This window comes from Palaemon carinicauda, chromosome 21, assembly GCF_036898095.1.
Source record: "Palaemon carinicauda isolate YSFRI2023 chromosome 21, ASM3689809v2, whole genome shotgun sequence".
Lineage (NCBI taxonomy): Eukaryota > Metazoa > Arthropoda > Malacostraca > Decapoda > Palaemonidae > Palaemon > Palaemon carinicauda.
The window spans coordinates 104282651-104304097 of record NC_090745.1 but is presented as its reverse complement, the minus strand read 5'-3'; the positions used below and the strand labels follow the sequence as shown (position 1 = coordinate 104304097).

The window sequence follows — 21447 nt, the reverse complement described above, 5'->3', positions numbered from 1 at the left end:
CTATGCAGTTTATTCTAAAAGTCTTGCCTTTTCTTTCATAAGGTTCAACACAACATAGTATTTTAGACGTTTTATTTTAGCTGTGAACAAGTTATAGAATAATTTTCTTGATCTGGTAGTTTAATCATTGGAACTTCAGGAGTTCAAAGGTGTAATGAATGTTTCCATATTGAAGAGGTTGACGTAAGTCTGTCTTCATAGTTTATATAAAACACATCTATTCTAACATTGTTACTGACCTTAAGATATTTTACATTTTTCATTCATTGCTTCTCATAGTTTATCTATTTCATTGTTTACTTTCCTCACTGGGCTATTTTTCCTATTGAAACCCTTGGGCTTATATATTCTATTCATTACTGTACTTATATAATTTATTTACTTCCTTATTTCTTTTCATCAATGAGCTATTATCCCCGTTGGAGCTTGCAGCAACCTGCCTTTCCAACTAGGGATATAACCTAGCTAGTAATAATAATGATGATAATAATAATTTACTAATGTGTTTACCATAAAATTTGACATGAAAAATTTTAAATAAAAATTTTTGAAAATTTTTAAAATTTACTTAGTTGGCACATTCTTTTCTAAGACAACATAGGAATCTAATAAACAAGAAAAATATAATTACAAAGCAAGATTGAAAACTGAAAAGGGTAAAAGCTAAAATGTATAAAAAATAACACAGCAGTTTACCTGAGAGTCTTTGCTGTCCTCCTCAGCTTCCATTTCTTCATGCTTAGCTTTTTTGGCTTCATAATAATCCACAGCAGATCTCACTTTTTTCTTAATCTTTCCCAAAAAGGATGAATTTACAAATCCTTGGTAGAATCTCATAATCACACAGCCACACTCATATTGCCTGCAAACACATTAAAACCATGAAGCAATAAATATTGTTTTTCTTAATTATAGCCTAAATGTATTGTCATAAATACCAAGTCATTAAACCCTAATCTTTCAATTTTATTTTATACTAAATAATAGTTACATGACAATTTTCTATAGTATAGGATCATCAAGCATATTTTCAACTAATTGGTTTTATTCTTTTACTTCTGTATCATAATTAAATATAGTATCCGGACAACTGAGTTAAAAAGATCATTCCCACCATAACTTAATTTTTTCCTATCATTTGTTAATATTTTCCCAACAGCTATGTTTGCCAAATTTGATAAATCATTACACATTCTTTTCTCTTAATATTACATTTCTTCTTTCCTTGCCATTAAGTCCCCCTTCTGTGCTACACTGAATCAAAGTTAAACGTATCCATTCTTCAACTACATTTTTTGTCAGATTTTAACATACAGAAACTTGAACAGTTTATTCCTGTAGCTTAAACTAGTGTTATTTGTATCTACTTGGAATATAATTGTAACATTTAGGATGTTCCTTTTTCAATTTCAAATCTCAGCTTCATGGAATCAGAGCTCCTGCCTGATCATTTACAATATCCCTAAATTTTTTTTTCAGCAAGACGGCTTTCTTTTTTTTCAGCAAGAAGGCTTTTTTTTTTTTTTCAGTAGGTATAATTATGGCCATTATTCCCTTGAACATAACAAGTTTTCAGAATGAGTCCTCATTTCACTCAAGTAACCACATAAGTTACACCAAACCACACTTAACTTTTATTTTGCAGGTATCTCCTATCTTTGGATTGCTTGGTAGAAAGTTAATTTTCCTCTACTTTCAATTTGATGAACTTTTCACTGCTATAAATTTTCGATTTTTGTAATTTTCCCACTTTTACACGAGTATAGAGGTTTTCTTTGGGTTACCCTTATTTCTTTAATTTTCTTTTTTTCCCAAAACTGGATTAAATGCAGGGATTAGGTTGCTCATGAAATAAACCATAAAAAAATCATAAGCTTTTATACACATAAATACTTTATGCGCATTATTGATTGTTGCATCTAGAACAGTGCAGTTTTTCAAAAGCAGTTAGGCATTGAAATAATTGTCAATCCTTACCCAGGCTGTGGTGGGACACGTGCTAGATGAAGCGTCAGGTACATTTGCAAGGTAACAGGTAGAGCAGGGTGATCAGCTGGAAGATCTATAACTTGCTGACCCCACCGATAAATACTGAGAAGGCTTGATGACACAGAACCAATTCTCAAATCAATGCTCACTTTCTGCAATAACAATGATACAGAATAATCATTACCAATAATATACTAAATCTAATATACAGTAAATCAAATTTTAATTACAGTAAATATAAACAACAGTTTTATTCTGAACATATAAGCATTAGATGAAAACTGACTTAAATTCGTGGAAAATATTTACTTTTCCACTTATATTTGAAATAAAAAAAAAACACTTATAATTTTAAAACTTATCATCCACATACCTTAAGAGCTTCTTCAAGTGTGATTTGAGGATTGCTGTACAATTCTAAAAGAAGATTTTTCCATAAACCTGAACTAAGCTCTTGTTGTGTCTCCAGCATCAAAACTGCTAATGTATACCAAGGAAATTGTGGAGCTGAAGAGCGAACTAAGAGAGAGTTGGGAGCTGTTGTGCCCGCAGTAAGCCATGACAAGAGACCACTTAATCCTCCCCCTGCACTGTGCTTATCTTCGTAGCTCTTGAAAAAAAAAAATTGATAAATCACAATGATATGTATGTAACTGACCATGATATAAATACTGTATAGAACGTCAGCGTCAATAACGGAAAATTGGAATAGAAAAAATATTCGTAAGTATTAAATCAAGATTTGATAACAAACTTCCCTTTTACTGTTCGACAATGCATTGCATATCACTGATTTACAAACATTCAGAACTTTCAAGAATGGAAGAAATGAATATATTTGAAATGATATTTTCATTATAAAATAAATTTTTGAATATACTTACCCGGTGAATATATAAATAGCTGACGTCTCCGACGGTCGACAGATTCCAAAAACTCGCGAGCGATCGCCATGAAGGCTGCCGGGTGTGCCCACCAGCGCCGACTATCGGCCAGATACCACATATACTTCTCAACCAAACCAGTTCTTCTCAGTCCGTAGGGTCTCTATCGGGGAGGAAGGGAGGGCCTTTAATATTATATATTCACCGGGTAAGTATATTCAAAAATTTATTTTATAATGAAAATATCATTTTTAAATATTAAACTTAGCCGGTGAATATATAAATAGCTGATTCACACCCATGGTGGTGGGTAGAGACCAGTATTAAAACAATAAAGGCGTATATGCTCAAGAGTTTTTGACAACTATTCAAAAAACAAACTTAAGTATAGGTACCTGGTAAGGAAGCTGAATCTGATAATTACTCTGCCTCATTAGTCCGCTATCCTCACGAAGCCCAGCGATCCTCTTAGGATGCTGAAAGACTCCCAGGAGCTGCTATATCCAGGGTGAACACCCCTATAACAGGACCTCATCAATACCCTTAATCTGGGCGCTCTCAAGAAACAATATTTTGACCACCCGCCAAATCAAAAAGATTGCAAAAGACTTCTTAGTCTCCTGTACAACCCAAAATAAGATTAAAAATTTCAAGAGTAGATTAAAAGGATATTGGGATTAAGGGAATGTAGTGGTAGAGCCTTCACCCACTACTGCACTCGCTGCTACGAATGGTCCCAGTGTGTAGCAGTCCTCATAAAGAGTCTGGACATCTTTCAAGTAATATGAAGCGAATACCGACTTGCTTCTCCAAAAGGTCGCGTCCATAATACTTTTAATGGATCTATTTTGCTTAAACGCTACTGAAGTTGCTATCGCTCTAACTTCATGAGCCTTGACTTTAAGTAAATTACGATCCTTCTCACTTAAATGAGAGTGTGCCTCCCGAATCAAAAGTCTAATAAAATAAGACCACGCATTCTTAGACATGGGCAAAGAGGGCTTTTTAACGGAGCACCATAAAGCCTCTGAACAACCTCGTAGCGGTTTAGTTCTGGATAAACAAAATTTAAGAGCTCTAACGGGGCACAGCACTCTTTCAACTTCATTCCCCACAATCTCAGAAAGACTGGGGATTTCAAATGATTTAGGCCAAGGACGAGACGGAAGTTCATTCTTGGCCAAAAAACCAAGTTGAAGAGCACATACTGCTTTATTAGTGGAGAAGCCGATGTTCTTGCTAAAAGCATGTATCTCACTAACCCTTTTAGCCGAAGCCAAGCTCAACAAAAAAAAGTGTCTTGAGGGTAAGATCCTTCAGGGAGGCTGAATTTAATGGTTCAAACCTGTCTGACATAAGGAACCGTAGGACCACGTCCAAGTTCCAAGCAGGAGTCGAAATATGACGCTCCTTGGAAGTCTCGAAAGACTTAAGCAGGTCTTGGAGATCTTTGTTATTAGAAAGATCCAAACCCCTATGCCTGAAAACAGAAGCTAACATGCTTCTGTAGCCTTTAATGGTGGATGCAGAGAGGGAGCGACCGTTTCTCAGATAAAGCAGAAAATCCGCAATCTGCGCTACAGAGGCACTGGAAGAGGAAATAGAGGAGGACTTGCACCAGTCTCTAAATACCTCCCATTTCGACTGATAGATCCTGATGGTAGAGAATCTTCTAGCCCTCGCAATCGCTCTAGCTGCCTCCTTCGAAAACCCTCGAGCTCAAGAGAGTCTTTCGATAGTCTGAAGGCAGTTAGACGAAGCGTGGGGAGGCTTTGATGAAATCTCTTTACGTGAGGCTGTCGCAAGAGATCCATCCGCAACGGCAGACTTCTTGGAACGTCTACCAGCCATAGAAGTACCTCTGTGAACCACTCTTTCGCGGGCCAGAGGGGAGCAACCAACGTCAACCTGGTCCCTTCGTGAGAGGTGAACTTCTGCAGCACCTTGTTTAGGAGCTTGAAAGGTGGAAAGGCATAAACGTCCAGGTGAGACCAGTCCAGCAGGAAAGCGTCTATGTGGGCTGCCTCTGGATCTGGATCTGGAACTGGAAAGCAGTAAGTCGAGAGCCTCTTTGTCAGTGAAGTCGCAAAAAGATCTATGGTGGGTTGACCCCATGTCATCCATAGCTTCTCGCACACAGTCTTGTGCAACGTCCACTCCATGGAGATGACTTGTCCTCTTCTGCTGAGGCAGTCCGCCAAGACATTCATTTCTCCTTGCACAAATCTCGTCAAAAGAGAGATGTTACTTGCCTTAAATGAGTTCCTTCTGATACGTGGACCAAAGACCCGAGCATTCCAGACTGTCCAGTGGAGCTCCCTAACCCAAATCCGATGCATCTGAATACAACACATGGTTTGGGTTCTTGATCGCAAGAGAAAGACCTTCTCGAAGTCTGATGTTGCTGTCCCACCAAGTCAGACATGTCTAGACTGAGTTGGAGATTGGGAAAGAGATACTCTCTAAGCCCTTCTCCTTGTTCCAATGGTTTAGGTGAAATTGGAGAGGGCAAAGGTTGAGTCTCCCCAGAGAGATAAACTACTCCAGCGATGAAAGAGTTCCCCCGAGGCTCGTTCAAACTCTTACAGAGCAACTGGTTTTTCTCTTGCAAGTGACGGACTTTTAACAGAGCTTGTTCCATTCTTGTGGGAGACGAAAAGGTCCGAAAAACCAGACCCTATATCTCCATTCCCAAATAAAGAATAGTCTGGGATGGGGTACTGTAAGTTACGACTTCTCTACGTTCACTATGAGACCTAGCTCCTTGGTTAGGTCTAATGTCCATTAGAGGCTCTCCAGACAGCGATGTAATGACGACGCCCTGGTTAGCCAGTCGTCAAAATAAAGGGAGGCTCTGAATCCTCAAAAAATGTAGAAAGCTTGCTACATTTTGCAAGAGCCTTGTAAAAACAAGAGGAGCAGGAATGAGGCCGAAGCACAGTGCTCGAAATTGGTACACTACTTTCCCGTCCACAAACCTCAGATGTTGTTGAAAGTTTGGATGAATCGGGATGTGGAATTATGCATCCTGAAGGTCGAGAGAGACCATCCAGTCGCCTTCCCTTACTGCTGCCAAGACAGATTTGGTAGTCTTCATCGTGAACTTTGTCTTGACAATGAACACATTGAGCGCACTTACATCTTAAGTACTCCTGCAGTGAACGTGGCTGCCAGATCATTGGAGCCATCCCTGATAGCCTTGTTCATGCATGACATAATTGTACAGCAATACATTGACAGCTGGAGAGACCTTCTTACTTAAGGCTCCCAGGGACCAATCCAACAAATAAATACTTCAAACGCTCGAAAAAAAACTCCTAACAGGAGATGGTCTAGTTCTGAAGCAGACCATAAAATCTTGGAGCGTCTCATGGCTAGACGACGAGGAGAGTCCACTAGGGTTAAGAAGTCTCCCTGGGCAGAGGCAGGTACTCCCAAGCCGAGAACTTCTCCTGTGTCACACCAGACGTTCGAGCGAGAAGCTAATTAAGAAGGAGGAAAAGCAAAAGCAGACTTTCCTAAACTTCTCCTGGATTCCAACCAGTCTCCCAGTAAGAGCATGGCTCTCTTGGAAGAACAAGAGAGAACTGACTTCGTAAATGTAGGAGTCGAAGAAAGTCATGCCAAGAGTAAACTCAGACGGCGGAGCAGCCGTTACAAAACGAGTAGGACAAAATTTCACTAAAGAAATTCATAATTATAAAACAAGGGATTGTTGGACCACCCTAGGATACTCCTCTTTTGAATGACTCCCCAAAGGTACATTAGTTGAAAGGGGGTCATCAACTTCTTCAGAAGGCACATCATCTGATAAATCTAAAGTCTTGCGAGAAGGAGATTTATATTCAGAATGACGTGAAGGAAAAGCCTGACAGGCTACATCAACTTGTATATGAACAGAAGTTAAAGTTGGAGGGTCGATGTCACGTTGTGACTGCAGAGAATGTTATTCTACTACACGTCGTGACAGAAGTAACTGACGTTCAAACATCCCGTAGTAACAGCGGTGACTGCTGTTCGATGCTATATCGTGACTACGATGACTGACCCTCGACGTCACGTCATGTCTACGGTGTCTACCGCTCAACGTTACGTCGTGTCTGCGGTGTCTGCAGCTCAACGTCACGCTGTGACTGCGGTGGCTGACGTTCAAAGCGATCAAAATTACATCGAGATTTATGCTCCGCATCTCGTTTAACAGCAAAGCTGTCACTAGGGATAACGTCAGCGTAGCGTAACAAAGCTCGTTTAGAAGGTTGAAGACCCGAATCACGTATCCCAGAACCGTGACGTACAAAAAGCAAAGGATCCTTTCGCACAGGAACAGGATCGTAAGCTTCTATTAAAGAAGAAAACTTTAACAGCATATCTTGCAAAACACTTAACTTCGGATCAACCTGTGACTGCGGTGGCTGACGTTCAAACGTCACGTAGTAACAACGGTGACTGCTGATCGATGCTATATCGTGACTACGGTGACTGACACTCGACGTCACGTAGTGTCTACGGTGTCTACCGCTCAACGTCACGTCGAGTCTGTGGCAGAAACGTCTGTACAAGAACGTCATCGCTATGAACGGGACTCTCATGATGACTACAGCTAGGACGTTGAACTTGTTCTGAAGGAACTAATAAACGTTTCAACCGTCTCGAAACCTTACGCTCAGGCTTTTAAAGAGACGAATCATCGGAAGACGAGGAGAAACTTCGTCTCTTCTGTCTTATGGCAAGGACGTGCTTGACGAGCAACGTCTGATACTTTTGAGGGAACGTCTGTTCGTTGGTTTACACCCCTCACTCCCTTAGATCCTACGACATTCCTTCTCTCTGGTGCAGGGGAGCCTGAAAGAGGTCTCGGACTAGGCAAGCGACAAGCACGAACAAACGAACCCTCCGCAACACAGAACATGTTTTTTTGCACTTTCTTCACTGATATCGCATTTTTTAATAATTTCACATTAGACATGAATAAAGCTGATTTCTACCTGAAGCACGCAATTCTCCCTTAAATCAAAAGGTTAGAATTGCGAAATGAGTCGTATAATGTAAGAACATTAGTACAAAATGAAACACACATGCAAAAATCAACAAACATATACATATATATCGAATAAAACGGAAATATAAAAAGTTAAAAAGATCAGTGACTGGGGATGAGACTAAACTCTATTTCACTAAGGACTACGTTTTCAATCTCTCACCGTACAGTGCCTTGGGATGAGAATAAAAACTAAAACGTTTTATCCTCTCTCCCCGTACAGAGACTTGGGACGAGAGTAAAAAAAAACTGAATCGAGAACGTTACTCGCTCCCAAACTCCTTGTACAGAGACTTGGGACGAGAATAAAGATCGTTCTCTCTCTCTCTCTCTCTCTCTCTCTCTCTCTCTCTCTCTCTCTCTCTCTCTCTCTCTCTCTCTCTCTCTCTCTCTCTTGTCACTCACAAGAGAATGGCCCACTCACTCTTCGTCAATAACAGGTTATTTGACTAAAGGAAAAAACTGAAAGGACTAAGAAATTGAAAATTAACATGTTCCTTTAAATTAGTATCTAAAAAACTTCAGTTTGAAAGAAGAATGAACAAAACGTCAAAATCGACTTACTCTTTCTGCAAAGTGAAACCGTGATTCTCTCTTTCTCTATCGTAACGATAGAGCGCAAACTGCGTAGCATAAATAAACCAAACGTTAGTTCATCTTTGAAAAACAGCACGAAGACTATTCAAAGAATAAATTTCTTAAAATATTCATCTCATCACCCTTACAGAGCAACTGTTTTTATCTAAACAAAAATAAAAGTTGAATGGGCTCACCGTTGTTTAACTTCGTTTTCCAAGTCAGGATCGCCTACAAAGAATAGGTAAAGGCCGCATATAAACAAAAACATAAAATTTATCTCGATGTTTAGTATAAATGGAAAGCTAATCGAAGAGGCCTAATAAAGGCGGGTGAGATATAAAATATATAGAGGTAAATCTATAAATATCAACAATAATTTATAAAGTGATAAAATAATTACTAAAAGCCTTTAACACACTTCCGTACACTGAGGGAAGGGTCGGCCATCTTTCTCTAAGGAAAAACCAGAGCGAGATTAAAAAAAAAACAAGGGCAAAAACTTTTCCTCTCCTTTCAAAAGCATTTCTTTTGAAGATAGTATTGAATAATCCAACACGGCGAAAGCAATAAAACCAAAACCAAGTACTTCACCAATCGGTAGAAAACTCGAGGTCAAGCGCGAGCGGAACCAGTGTTGTCTTTAACACCGACAGAGAAGAACTGGTTAGGTTGAGAAGTATATGCGGTATCTGGCCGATAGTCGGTGCTGGTGGGCACACCCGGCAGCCTTCATGGCGATCGCTCGCGAGTTTTTGGAATCTGTCGACCGTCGGAGACGTCAGCTATTTATATATTCACCGGCTAAGTTTAATATTTAAAAAAAGAAATTATGTATCATGGGATAAAAAAAAAATCTGATATAAAAGATAACTTTCTGAAAATGTATACTAATCTCCTTCTAGTAAAGCTGAGGTGTTGCAGAGTGATAAACTTCACATCAAAAATATCTGTATTGTACTTACAAAACAAAATTTGTCGTATGCACTACTACTTACAAAACAAAATTTGTCATATGCACTACTTTCTTTAATAGCAAAGGAAGATCACAATCAGCAAAATAACACTGAAATTCCAAACTGCTATTCAGCTCTCACACAAAGACCAGAATAAACGCAACTGGTTAGTAGAATATGCATGTTGTGAACATTTTGTGCATTCTGTAAGACCCTGTAGAAGAGTAGCGAGTCCTGTCCAATATCTTTACTATGTTATACTACTTTGTAGTACAACATAGTTTTCTACCTGATTGCACCGCGACAGTGAAATACCACTCCGGGCCCAATCTTAGGCTCCATAAACCAAATTCATTAGTCCATTTTGCATGAGAAGCTGTTTATACTTCTGATACCAACACCACTTGACTATCTTCCGAGTGAACGATAATGCGCACTTGTTAACAGTACACTGTACAGCTCAGTATGGATGCTTATACGGACTCAGGAATTCCTGGCACACCTCACTCTGAGGAGGTGCATTCAGTCACATCCTTATGGCGTGGAAATTCCTGGGTACAGCCCAGCCAACTACCTCTGCCATCTCTTCCTACACTAGCTATTTGGTTACTTGCCATGCAGTAAGATTGTGACAGGGTGCACTTCTTTGGAGTGAGGTGTGCCAGAAATTGCTGTGTCCAACTGTACATATAAGTAACAAGACATGAAGTAACAAAATAATTACTGAACCATATTTTTTCCCTCTCCAATGTATCAAAGATTAGAGTATCCTACTTATCACAACACAAGGTATAATTTTAGCTTGGACCAATCAAGAGTGATAAAATATCAAAACCAATACTTTACTGCATTTTCCCTTTACAAACTAGACTATAAATGGGAGTGGGAAAGTATACACGTCCCCCACCCTTACCAGTTATGAGAATAAGTTGTCTCATCTCTAACCCATGCATCATCAATAAGTCTATCATTTACATTAAATAAATAAGTATGGTAGCTATCAAAATAATATTACTTCTTCAACTCTAGAGCATTCAGAGCATGCTCCACACTTGATATTGGATCATCTATATTAAGTGCAGTTTCTTTGGCACTTTCAGAAATTTTATAACTAGAGTAATTTAATATCTATGAGCTTGTTAGTTTCATGGCCCACTACTGTTTTTATTGTTTACGTATTGATATACAATTTGGCATCGGCAACAAGCTCGTTGTTTTATCAGTTAATCATAGATTTGTGGTTGTTGAATCTCTTAACCAATATTCAACTAAAATAAGTGCATGGTGCATGCTAGGGGCAGACGGTTAAACTTTAACAAAACCCAAAGCACAATTTTAATTAGGTTTAAGACGATGTATCAGACAAGCAATCTCTTTTAGGGAAACGCACAGTATCAAGTCTATCTCTTCTTAAATTGTTAAAAAAAAATTGTATTTTAAGAAAGTCACGCACGTGCCTTCAAAACTAGTTCACAAAGGTAAAATTTCTGTTCTTTTCAGTGTCCCTAGGTAAAATTCTTAAGTTACCCTTGTTTAATAAAAACCAAATTCATCATAAATTGTCATGGTGACCTTTTTATTACTATTAGTGTAAATCATTATTAACATGGGCCTAAAGTTTCATTTGGAAGTTTAAATGATTTGATATTGCAAAAATGGTTATAATGCTTTGTATTTCTTATTGTCATTATTAATATCAATTATAGCCTACATTTATTCAAAGGATTTGGCACTCTGATTACAAATTTTAAAAGTAATTTGTATTTTTCCAAGCTTTATAAACCTGTGTCCTTTAAAATATGAAATGTCTTCAGGAGAACTGAAATGGCAATTGAATTCAATATTTAGGTAGTTAACTACAGGTGGTATGTGTGGATGAGTAGCCTTGACCAATTTTCTGTCAAAGACTTCACTTTTGACCTTCGGCTCAGAATTGAGAGGTAGTTGATTGAGGTGGGAAGTTTACCTTTAATGGATTCAAGTTTGCATAGCTAGGAAAAATAAATTACTTTTCTATTTTTTTAAATTGTTTCTATATGTATACAAACCTTTAGTCCTTTAAAATAGGGAGATTCACTTGTTGAATAGGAAGTCCTCTAGAACCAAACTGGTTGATTCTTTTTCTTCCCTAGAATGTACCACTCTCCCTGATAGAGTATGGAAATGAGGAAGAGGACTCCAGCAACCACACCATCTACCAATTGTACGAATGAGTAGGCTGAGAGGGCCTGGCATTTATTTGGTATATACCTGATATGAGGTCACTGAAGGAATCCTTCTCCCCCCTGAAGGATAGATACAGTAAAGAATGAAATAACCGGCTTATGATGACAAATGGGCTTGATATTTATTCAATCATCCTTCCTCCTGTTAAGGGGGGTGGCCGGCCAGTGCCATTTTTCAAGGACAGTACTTACTCAATAAGATGGCATGTGACATCTCCAAACCCCATATAACTTTTGCATATGAAATTCAGTTTTGTGACGCAAGTACCATTTATTCCGGAAAATAAGCGCTTTTCAAATTACAGCTCCTCCCTTGTTACTTTATATTAATCCTGTGATTACTATACTACCATATATAGACCTGATTGTAGGCAAAATTTTTGCTGCCAAGGCGAGTTACATTACAGGTCTTCACAGTCCTTTTGGGCTTGGAATGGGGAACACCAGTCCCTGACACCTGGGGCACCAACACACCTTTCATCACTAGTGTCAATGGGATCACAGGGGACACTTAGCTACAAGCTCCCTCAAAAAAGTACTGTAATGGAGGGGCGACCTAAAAGACCTAAGGTAGCCCAAGACTTCCTTAGGTCAAACTCACTATCAGCAGTCTGCAAGGTAACAAGAAAAGAACTTCCAGCTTCCAAAGGGATGCGGCAAACATTTGGAGGTAATCCTCAACACTAAGACCTGAAAAGATTGCTGAAGTAAATCCCAGGGCTCCTTACTTTTGACGCATACTACCAAGTGACCGAACTAGGAGAGTATGCATAGGGGGTATGGGGAGCAGTCACAACCCCGGAGGAGACTGTTTTGGCAACTCCCAAAAAAACACCAAAAAAGTTTTTGGTGCTTTTTTGGGAGTTGCCAAAACAGACCTTGCCAAAGCTTTAGCTTGATTCCTCTCCTTCAGGGTATATGCTTGCCAATATACAGGAGGCCATGACCTACACTCAGCATATGGGGATGATTGTAAGCAATCAAGGGCAATACTAAATGCACAGAGGGAATGTGAAAATTCATTAAGTTTACACGTACACAGCAGCAGCTAAATCAAAAGTGAAACACTCCAGTTGGGAAAGGGGGCAGGGCTCCTCGCCCACACCCTTCATAAGCTGGAATACCGCTCATTATCCAAGTTTTAATGACCATCTCCAGCTTGCGTGAAATCAATCTACCTAATAAAAGGATGAGGATTTGTTTGTCGTGTAGGAATAAATACTTTTCTATGAGTTGTACCGAGTGAAATGCACTCTTCCCAACAATTATTTATATCACAATATTACCCCTGACACGATACACAAAGGGACTTCAGATCATAATCTACCAGAAACAATTACTGTACATATTCCAAGAAGTAATTGCTAGCAAAACCAGGGGAAGAAACTGAGAATCTGGGATTCTAACCACTTACTGCTAGAAGGTTCTATTCCTTTATCAATGGCATGCATTTACTTAAGTGAAAGAAATTGGGAAAATCTTAAAATTTTAAAGATAAGTATTGATTAAATCAAGCTTTTGGAGAAGAAGCAATAGGATCAGCAAGGGAGGTTTATAGATAAAAACCCAAAACTTACCTTCATGACTTCTGAAAATCCCGCCATGATTTCCTGCCAGCAAGCAGAATCAGTAAAAGCGTGATGGCACATGGTATCTAGCAGGAAGAGGACTGAATTACTGTGAACCCAATCTGGAATGCAAATCATAACTTGCATCCAGAAGTGAATGACAGGTGCGCCTGATTGTAGATTGTACCTATAAACAGTATAGTTTTTTAGTATATTCTGCAACCTCCCAGCTTCATGTAACTTCTTATCATATAAACAGATAATTATATCACTTACTCTTTTACTAAAACACACACTCATTCTTAAAACTTATTTTCATTTTCTTAAATGTCTATTTGAGAAAAGACTGAATTTTCAGTTCTATATTTTCTTTTTCTTGAAGGTCTATTTGAGAAAAGACAATTTTCAGTATCTAACAAGCATAATTTTGTTAAAAATCTTGTCTACATAAAAAGATATTTGAATAACCTTAGAAACTCTAGTTACACATTAAAAATTAACTCTTAAGGCCAAAATATATTGTCTTTATAAATTCTTTCCATCAACTTGAAACAATTATCGTACTTAGTTTTTAAAAGTAGCATTGTAAATGCAATAATTGTCTCAACACAAAAGTGAAGTAAAAGAAAAATTATAACAAAATATTATTAAAAAAAAGTTGAGATAATTTCAATACAGTATACTGTTGTGATAATTTCAATACAGTATACTGTTGTGATAATTTCAATATACTGTTAAGTAAAAGTATAAAATAAATAAGATTACATAGAGATATATTTCCAAATCACCCTATTATAAAACTTACTTTGCATGGTTCTTAATATGATGCACCAACATAGCTGCAAAGAGGTTGAGTATTTTTCCTGGAAAAGCTGATGTTACCAGGCTCTTAGCCAATGTAATGTAAGTTTGATCGGCTGCAAAACACTTCTGAATGGCTGACATCAATCTGAAATTAAACAAAATTCATTGCAGTGTATAATTAAAGATATAATTACTGTAATGGAATCTTTTCACCAAACAAATATGAAAAAGGTTAAAAGTAACCTCATTTTGAAACACCAAATTACCAAAATAAATACACACTACTAACGTGTCAACTGGAAAGGGGATGCTTTAAAAATATCCAGATCTTTGGAAAGACTTATAAAAGGGTAGCCTAAGATATTACCACAAAACAGTATTTTCCATGCTCAAAAATGGTATGGATAGATGTTGCCCCATAAGCTTCACTTTTCCCATAAAGCGAGTTTACACAATTGTCATCTTGGAAAGCTAACATTACAAATGAAAAAGTGATCTGGAATACAGATTATGAATAACTAACATTTTGATTAATGGTATAATAATTACATTGAGTAAATGTCTTCATCAATCCATCTATTTACCAAGGCACCTGCCCCATTTTGAGGGGTAGCTATCATAAAAAAAGGACAAAAGGAGACCTTTCTTCTCTTAGCTCCTTCAAGCCTGACGAGGGATTCAGCCGAGTTTGGTTGGTACTGCTAGGGTACCACATCCCACCTTCCCCCGTTACCCAACACAAATGAAGCTTCATATGTCAAATCCCCTACTGGTGCTACCTCAGCGGTCACCAAGGCAACCGAAGGAAGTAGCAGGGGCTATTGAAACTGCGTCATAATTGCTTGCCATTCATTTCTATTTCTAGCACGCTCTTCAGCCTGTCACATCTATCCTAAATTCTTTTTAAAATCTAAATACAGCACAGCATCTGGAGGAAAAGCCAAGTTATCTGCATAACACAGGACAAAACAATCCAGTATTATAAAGTAAAAATAATCTATATCAATGTACACTGTTAAGGTATGTGTCAACAACAGAAAACTTATATACCTCTCTACAATCACAAAATCTACAGACTTTGAGTGACTTACTTTGCATTTGAAGTGATATCTTCAGGTTGATTAAAAAATAGAGGCATTATGTGAACCAAAGCAGAAAGAACAGCTTCATATCTTCCTTGCACTGCTAGTTCATGGACACAATCTACACCATGTTCACAAAACTGTAATTGGCAAAATTTTTCATATAAGATTATAATTTTGTTGACACATTTTATGAAAAGTTGAATATATAATCTATATAACAATTTATGGGAGAATATTTTTTCTTACGAATTAACATTTAAAATACTAAATAATCATAAGGTATGTTATAAATCAACAAGAGATAAAAAATGAACAATTTTAAGGAAGAGTAAATAAAGCAGATCACAAAACAAGCACATATTGAACTATTCCACAGAAATATCGTTACAGGATATCAAATCTCAAAAGACTAACCTCAGGTAGAGAGTGGCCCCAAGTGGTTAACAGCAATGATGTATACAGAGCTAGAGGCTGCCGGTCCATTAAACCTCGTTTTACTACATTCATTGTAGACCTAAAGAATTAACCAATTATAATATATAGTAAAAATACAGCTTTGAATGTGTTTATGATTGGGTTTTTTAATCTGGATCATAAGGCATGCCATTGGGGCCTGGGAGGCAATTCAGGAGCCACGTATGACGGGGAGAAAATCTCACAGTTGCACTATGAAGGAGAGGTTGAACACCAAGATGGAAGAAAAAGGAAGAAGGAATGGAGGTATGGTAGAAGGTTAGTAAAAATTACAATTCATCTCAGAAATATTAACTTGATTTGACAATAAATTCACCATTAAATACAAACCAATAAGAGGGAACCAAAAATAAAAAGATCATAGCAGAAAGCCTCAAATGTGCAGTATGATAAAAGCTGAATCTGGATGCCTTGCCTTCATGAAAAAAAGCATTATACATCTTTAATGACAAAAATAATTGGCCCATCACCTTGTGGATTTCAGGTTTTTAAAGTGAGCAGTAACATGACTTTAAACAAGAGGCCAAATATAAAAATAATATTTTGAGTCTTATGGTAGTTTGTAAACAAGAAGAATTTCCTTAAAACTCATCACTTACCCTTGCTGAATTGCAGCCGATGTTGGATCTGGAATGTCTTTGAGAAATGATGCTGGAGGTTTCAATAATTTGCAAACTTGGCGCATCGGCTGATCTAACAGATGCAGTCGTAAGCAGGTTAATAAATTCCAGGCCCAATCACAGAAAACCTTTTCAGAGGAATGAATTTAAGTGTGCTTTTTTTATTCATAAAATATATTTTTATTAAGGTAACTTATATAAAAAAAAATTCTTATAACACTAATGTACAGTGCTTTACAGTATATGAGGCACCTTCAGAAGACTATTTGAGTGTACGTGTAATCACTGAAAACGAGATTTGTAACAGCACTGTATAATAAAAGACGTTAAAATCCTTTCAATGTGTAGGTCATCCTAATAAAAAAAGGACTATCTTTAAAAAATATTTCTTCTGAGATTTTAATGAGTATCCTTATTTAAACAGCAATTGGATTATTTCATATGAAAAAATATCAAATACGAATTGATGGGAAACTCTACCTTGGACAATAAAAAAATGCTAACCTGTTCAGGAGAAGGTGCATACATCACTGATGTGACTTGCTTCACTCCCTCAGTCAATATGCTTCGTTGATTCATCTCCCTCGAGACTTTCAAGTATGATTCTAATACTGTTAAGGCAACCTGGAAAAGTAAGTCAATTATAGCATGAGTAAAAAGATTAAAAGACTACCACAAAACTTGAGTCACATTCAAACGATAAGAAAATTGTGTTTTCCTGACTATAGTTTTAAAAGCATACCTGACTGGGATCCTATAACTCACCCAAGTTCAATACATAATGAGAGAAGAAATAACAATAATGAACTATAAGACGGTACAACTCACTCTACGATGGAGCTGATGAGGGAGAGCCAGTGCTTGTTTAGGAGTACTTTCACCCCAGTTCAGTTTTGTTATGATTACTCTTGCCAACTGATTTTCAATACTGGGAACTGGGGTGAAGAGCAGCCAATGTGATATACAGGTTATATCATCGTCACTAGGCTTCCAAAGTTGCAAGGGTAGAGCACGAAACAGATATAACACCATGCTCCCAATATTGACTAATTTCTCCTGGAAAAACAAACAAAAGATAATGTTGTAGAATCAATACCCCAAAAGCAATACAAAAATATGCTTCCTTTTGAATAGTATATAAAATTTAAGTAAAGGCATGGACCAATGAATGTATCGGGCCTCCATTATTTAAGATTACAGGTTATACAATAGATGACAAGAGTAAATACAAAATACATTCAACAAATACAAAATGATGCATATACAGTAACTATCACAAGAAGTTTTCATATTACTGTAGGGAATAAACTTAATTTTCATTTGAGCATCTCTGAACAAGACTTGGATAACTACCATGATACTTCTGTGGATAATTCAGTACTGTATTTAGCTCTTGGCATTAATGGCTATTCTGCATAAGTCATTCGTATCTGCAGTGAGCATTGGGCGTATTATATGCAGTAAAAAGGAACTATGTAATATCCCCTCATCCCTGGCTAAATTGTTTTCTTTCCTTTACTTTATCTACTAACATTGATCTCTTCTAATCTAGCAGTCTAGCTTCTACAGCTCATTGGATCAACCTTTGGTTAAAAAAAAAAAAAAAAAGTGAGAAGAGCACCATAAATAGACATGTGACTTGGTTTGCTTCATATAATTGATAACTTGAGGGCTACTGAGAAGAGTATACTGTCTATATGTATTTTTGAGGGATGAAAGCCTCTTTCTCTTATCAAATTGTACTTCATGCTAGTATTAATCCATTTTTCAATAAAGAACCTTAGTTACAGTTTGATGTGAGCCCAATCATATGATAATTCCTGTGATGATTTTCTTGTATGGCTTTTTGTAATTTAATAAAACTACAAATCAGTTTAGTTCATTTTGTACAATATACAACAATTCATGAAGCCTTATCTTGTCCCATTTAACAACAACTTTAACTTTTTTTTCTAATTATTTTTGCATGTAATATGAGAAAAAATAATTTGGGACACCTCTCTCAGTGTCCAGAATGGCATGCATGGACGGGCAAACTTAAGAATAAGCATAAATAAATTATTTAAAACCTATCATGGGTGACTGTGTTAATTATACATTTTGCTACATGCTAATGCTAAATTTCATATCTATAATTGCGATTTTAACATTACGCTGTATTTGGCAATTTCTAACTCTAAATTTCACGTTTTGACACGCGTTCTTTGTTGATTTTTCACGGCAAACAAGTTTGGTGTCAAATCTATGGTTTCCTCGTTTTAAGAAAGTCCCAAATATCAAAGAAGTGGATAAAAAAGTTGACTGTATGGGGCAGGTTTTTATGACATAACTTGGAATTTTGGTTTTCCCTTAATTCCAAAAAAGCATGAAAACTAAGTTCTTAGCCTTCATATTTGAAAATCAATAGACTTAAAGAGCCAATTTAGAAATTACTGTATACTATGAGTACTTTTATATTCCTGTTACATAGTTTACTGGATGACACTCAAAAAAATCCTAACTATAATGATGATACTATTAATATAAACACAAGGTAAAGTTAACTACAGTTCACTGTCTCTCACCTGTGTAGTTGTAAGAATAAAAGACAAACAGAATGGATGACTCGTTGCCACTGCAGACAATAAATCCCGACCTATGCGGCTCAACATTTCCCTTGTTTCTTCATTGACAAAAGTTGCTTCATAGATATTATTTACCAAGACCTGTGAGGAGAAAAAATATTTTAATAATAAAATTGTTTATTTCTATATTCGCCTGCTGTTGACATTGCACCTTCTCCAGAAGCTCAGTTATTACTACGCTTACCCGTAAAACTTCTAAATATTCCCAATTTCATTCCCTTCAATAAATATATCCTCTTAACACAGAAATAGAACCTTCTAGCGTAAGTGGTAAGAAGCTCAGAACTGCCGTGCCAGATACTCTGTCTCTTTCAGTTTCTCAGTTGCTTCAGAAGTGATGACACATTCTCCAGACCATTTGCATAATGTGCATTAACAGGTCTTCCCTTGGTTCGGTTAGCAATTACTACAGTACTTGAAATGTCCACAGGAATTATTTGTGATATCACGATTTGCATTCCCTTTGTGTATCACGTCAGGGGCAATGCTGTACTGGGATTTAAATAATCATCGCGAAAAGAGCATTTCGCTATAAGATTCACACATAAAAAAGCATGTTTCAATGGATGTCAATCAAGTTAACAATTCTAAGTGCAAAAGGGAACATGCTGTTAGATCAGGAGAAAAGCAAGGGAAGACTAGTCTGGTTGATTACAGCTTAATACAGTCATGGTAGTTCTGGGCCTTCCCACCATCTTGTTACCTAAAAAAAAAAAAAAAAAGAGAGAGAGAGAGAGAGAGAGAGAGAGAGGAGAGAGAGAGGAGAAGAGAGGAGAGAGAGAGAGAGAGAGAGAGAGAGAGAGAGAGAGGAGAGAGATTAATATAAAAGAAAAAGAAAATATTACTACATATTGTAGAATGAAAGTCTGAAAACTTTACTTACTTTTACAAACTCCTCTTCTGTAACTTCTCTGGTAATTGCCATATTAGCTAAGGCAGTAAGTAGGTAAAAGGCTTCATTTTCTTCCATGACTTGCAAGCGATCGTGGAATTGGCCTCGAGTATCAGAATGAGAAACAAGGGCCGCCCAATCTTCACATGTGCTGTTTTGTTCGTCTGCAGCAGCTACAGTTTTGTCAGACTCATCGCTGATGCCAACATGAAGTCTGTACACAATTTTCCACAATCTGCCAGATATTTGAAAAGTGATAATTAGCAATTTAACTTTTGTATCTAACTCTTAATACGGAATACAGTACTCTACTTTAGTAAAAAAAAACAATGCCGATTTTTTTTATGAAAAGGCATATAGGGCAAGCAATCATAAATCTCAGTAACCACAGGATAAAGAAAGAGGGAAATGAAGGGGGTGCTTAATACAGTATGCAAAAAAGAAATACAGTCTACCATATATACTTGTGCAACATTCAATCTCATATCTTGTCTTCTTCATTCCCAGTGCTATCCCTATATTTAGGGGTCTATTGCCTGATGTGTCCTCTCCACTGCTTTCTATTAAAGGCACCCTCTTCCACCAAAGCTCTTCCCTTCATATCATCCTTCACCTTATCTTGCCATCTAACTCTCTGCCTCCCTCCTGATCTTCTCTCCCTACCAGGTTCCCCACAAGCCCTCCTCACACGCTCCCCACCATTCATCCTCGATACATACCCACAATCTCGCATAGCGTGCAACGCCACAATTTTCACCCGTAAAAGATAATTGGATCATATATCGTACCTACATCTCTTTACCCTAACTTCTAGTTCAATTAATTAAAAAGTAAAACAGAATCGTTAGTAATGCATACGGCTATAAACCCCTGAACGAAAAACGACTATTTTGTTATGAACAACAGATTTGGATAAGAGTATTTGTTCTTGAAACAACTTTTGTATGATAGTAAAGAATTGCTTTTATTGTTACAAATGACATTAAGTTGGATATGACTGATGCCATTTTGTGACATGGAGAAAAGATTGACAAAAATGTAGAAAAAAAAAAAACAAAAAAACAATGCTCAAGCTGTTTGGCATTGGAGAAAGCTGTCAAAAAGTGGAGAAAACTTAAAGAAAATTTATTTGATGGTATATTCAGTTTATAAAAAGGTAAACCAAATTGCACAAAAACTACCCAAAAAATTGGAAGAAAAAGTTAATAATTTCAATTTCCTAAGCTTTATAATTTAGCAACGCAAAGCTAAAGACTATAATATTATTGTACATCGGCAATACGGACGAGACATCCCTAAACTTCAATATGCCATTAAACTCAACAGTAGATAAATTATGAGAAAAGTATTCCTACTAAAAATTATAAACCTTTATATGATAAAATAGAAATAATAGTTCAAGTGATGATTGTTTCCTTTAGAAAATGAAAAAAATCTCTTGGTAGTTTGTCTTAATCAGCTGATTTGAAAAATATAAACGGTAGTCTCGATCATCTTATAAACGTAAACAATGGAAAGGATACATATTGGCGGTTTTATTTTGTAATACACTATGTGAATAATACATGCATACCTATTGAGTACAGTTAAACATCAGTTTTACCAAAATCATGTTTATTTTAACTACAGCTATAATTTTGACCATAGAATATGGACATTTAGTTTGGTCAATGGCGTAGGCTGCCCGGGCAATACATATGTTAATCTTATAT

General features: G+C 36.9%; 1 protein-coding gene across 1 annotated transcript in view; it reads right to left on the bottom strand.

Moving 5' to 3' along the window:
- The window catches only part of LOC137615383 (ectopic P granules protein 5 homolog), a 115840-nt gene that overhangs the window by 52735 nt on the left and 41658 nt on the right, over positions 1–21447 (bottom strand). The window contains exons 8-19 of the mRNA XM_068345201.1: positions 19727–19970; positions 18784–18924; positions 17048–17275; positions 16724–16843; positions 16199–16347; positions 15540–15639; positions 15132–15262; positions 14042–14185; positions 13246–13423; positions 2363–2599; positions 1978–2141; positions 697–862 (exon numbers count right to left, since the gene is read on the bottom strand). Of these exons, the coding sequence (XP_068201302.1) occupies positions 697–862; positions 1978–2141; positions 2363–2599; positions 13246–13423; positions 14042–14185; positions 15132–15262; positions 15540–15639; positions 16199–16347; positions 16724–16843; positions 17048–17275; positions 18784–18924; positions 19727–19970 (2002 nt within the window). The remainder of the gene's footprint in view (positions 1–696; positions 863–1977; positions 2142–2362; positions 2600–13245; positions 13424–14041; positions 14186–15131; positions 15263–15539; positions 15640–16198; positions 16348–16723; positions 16844–17047; positions 17276–18783; positions 18925–19726; positions 19971–21447) is intronic.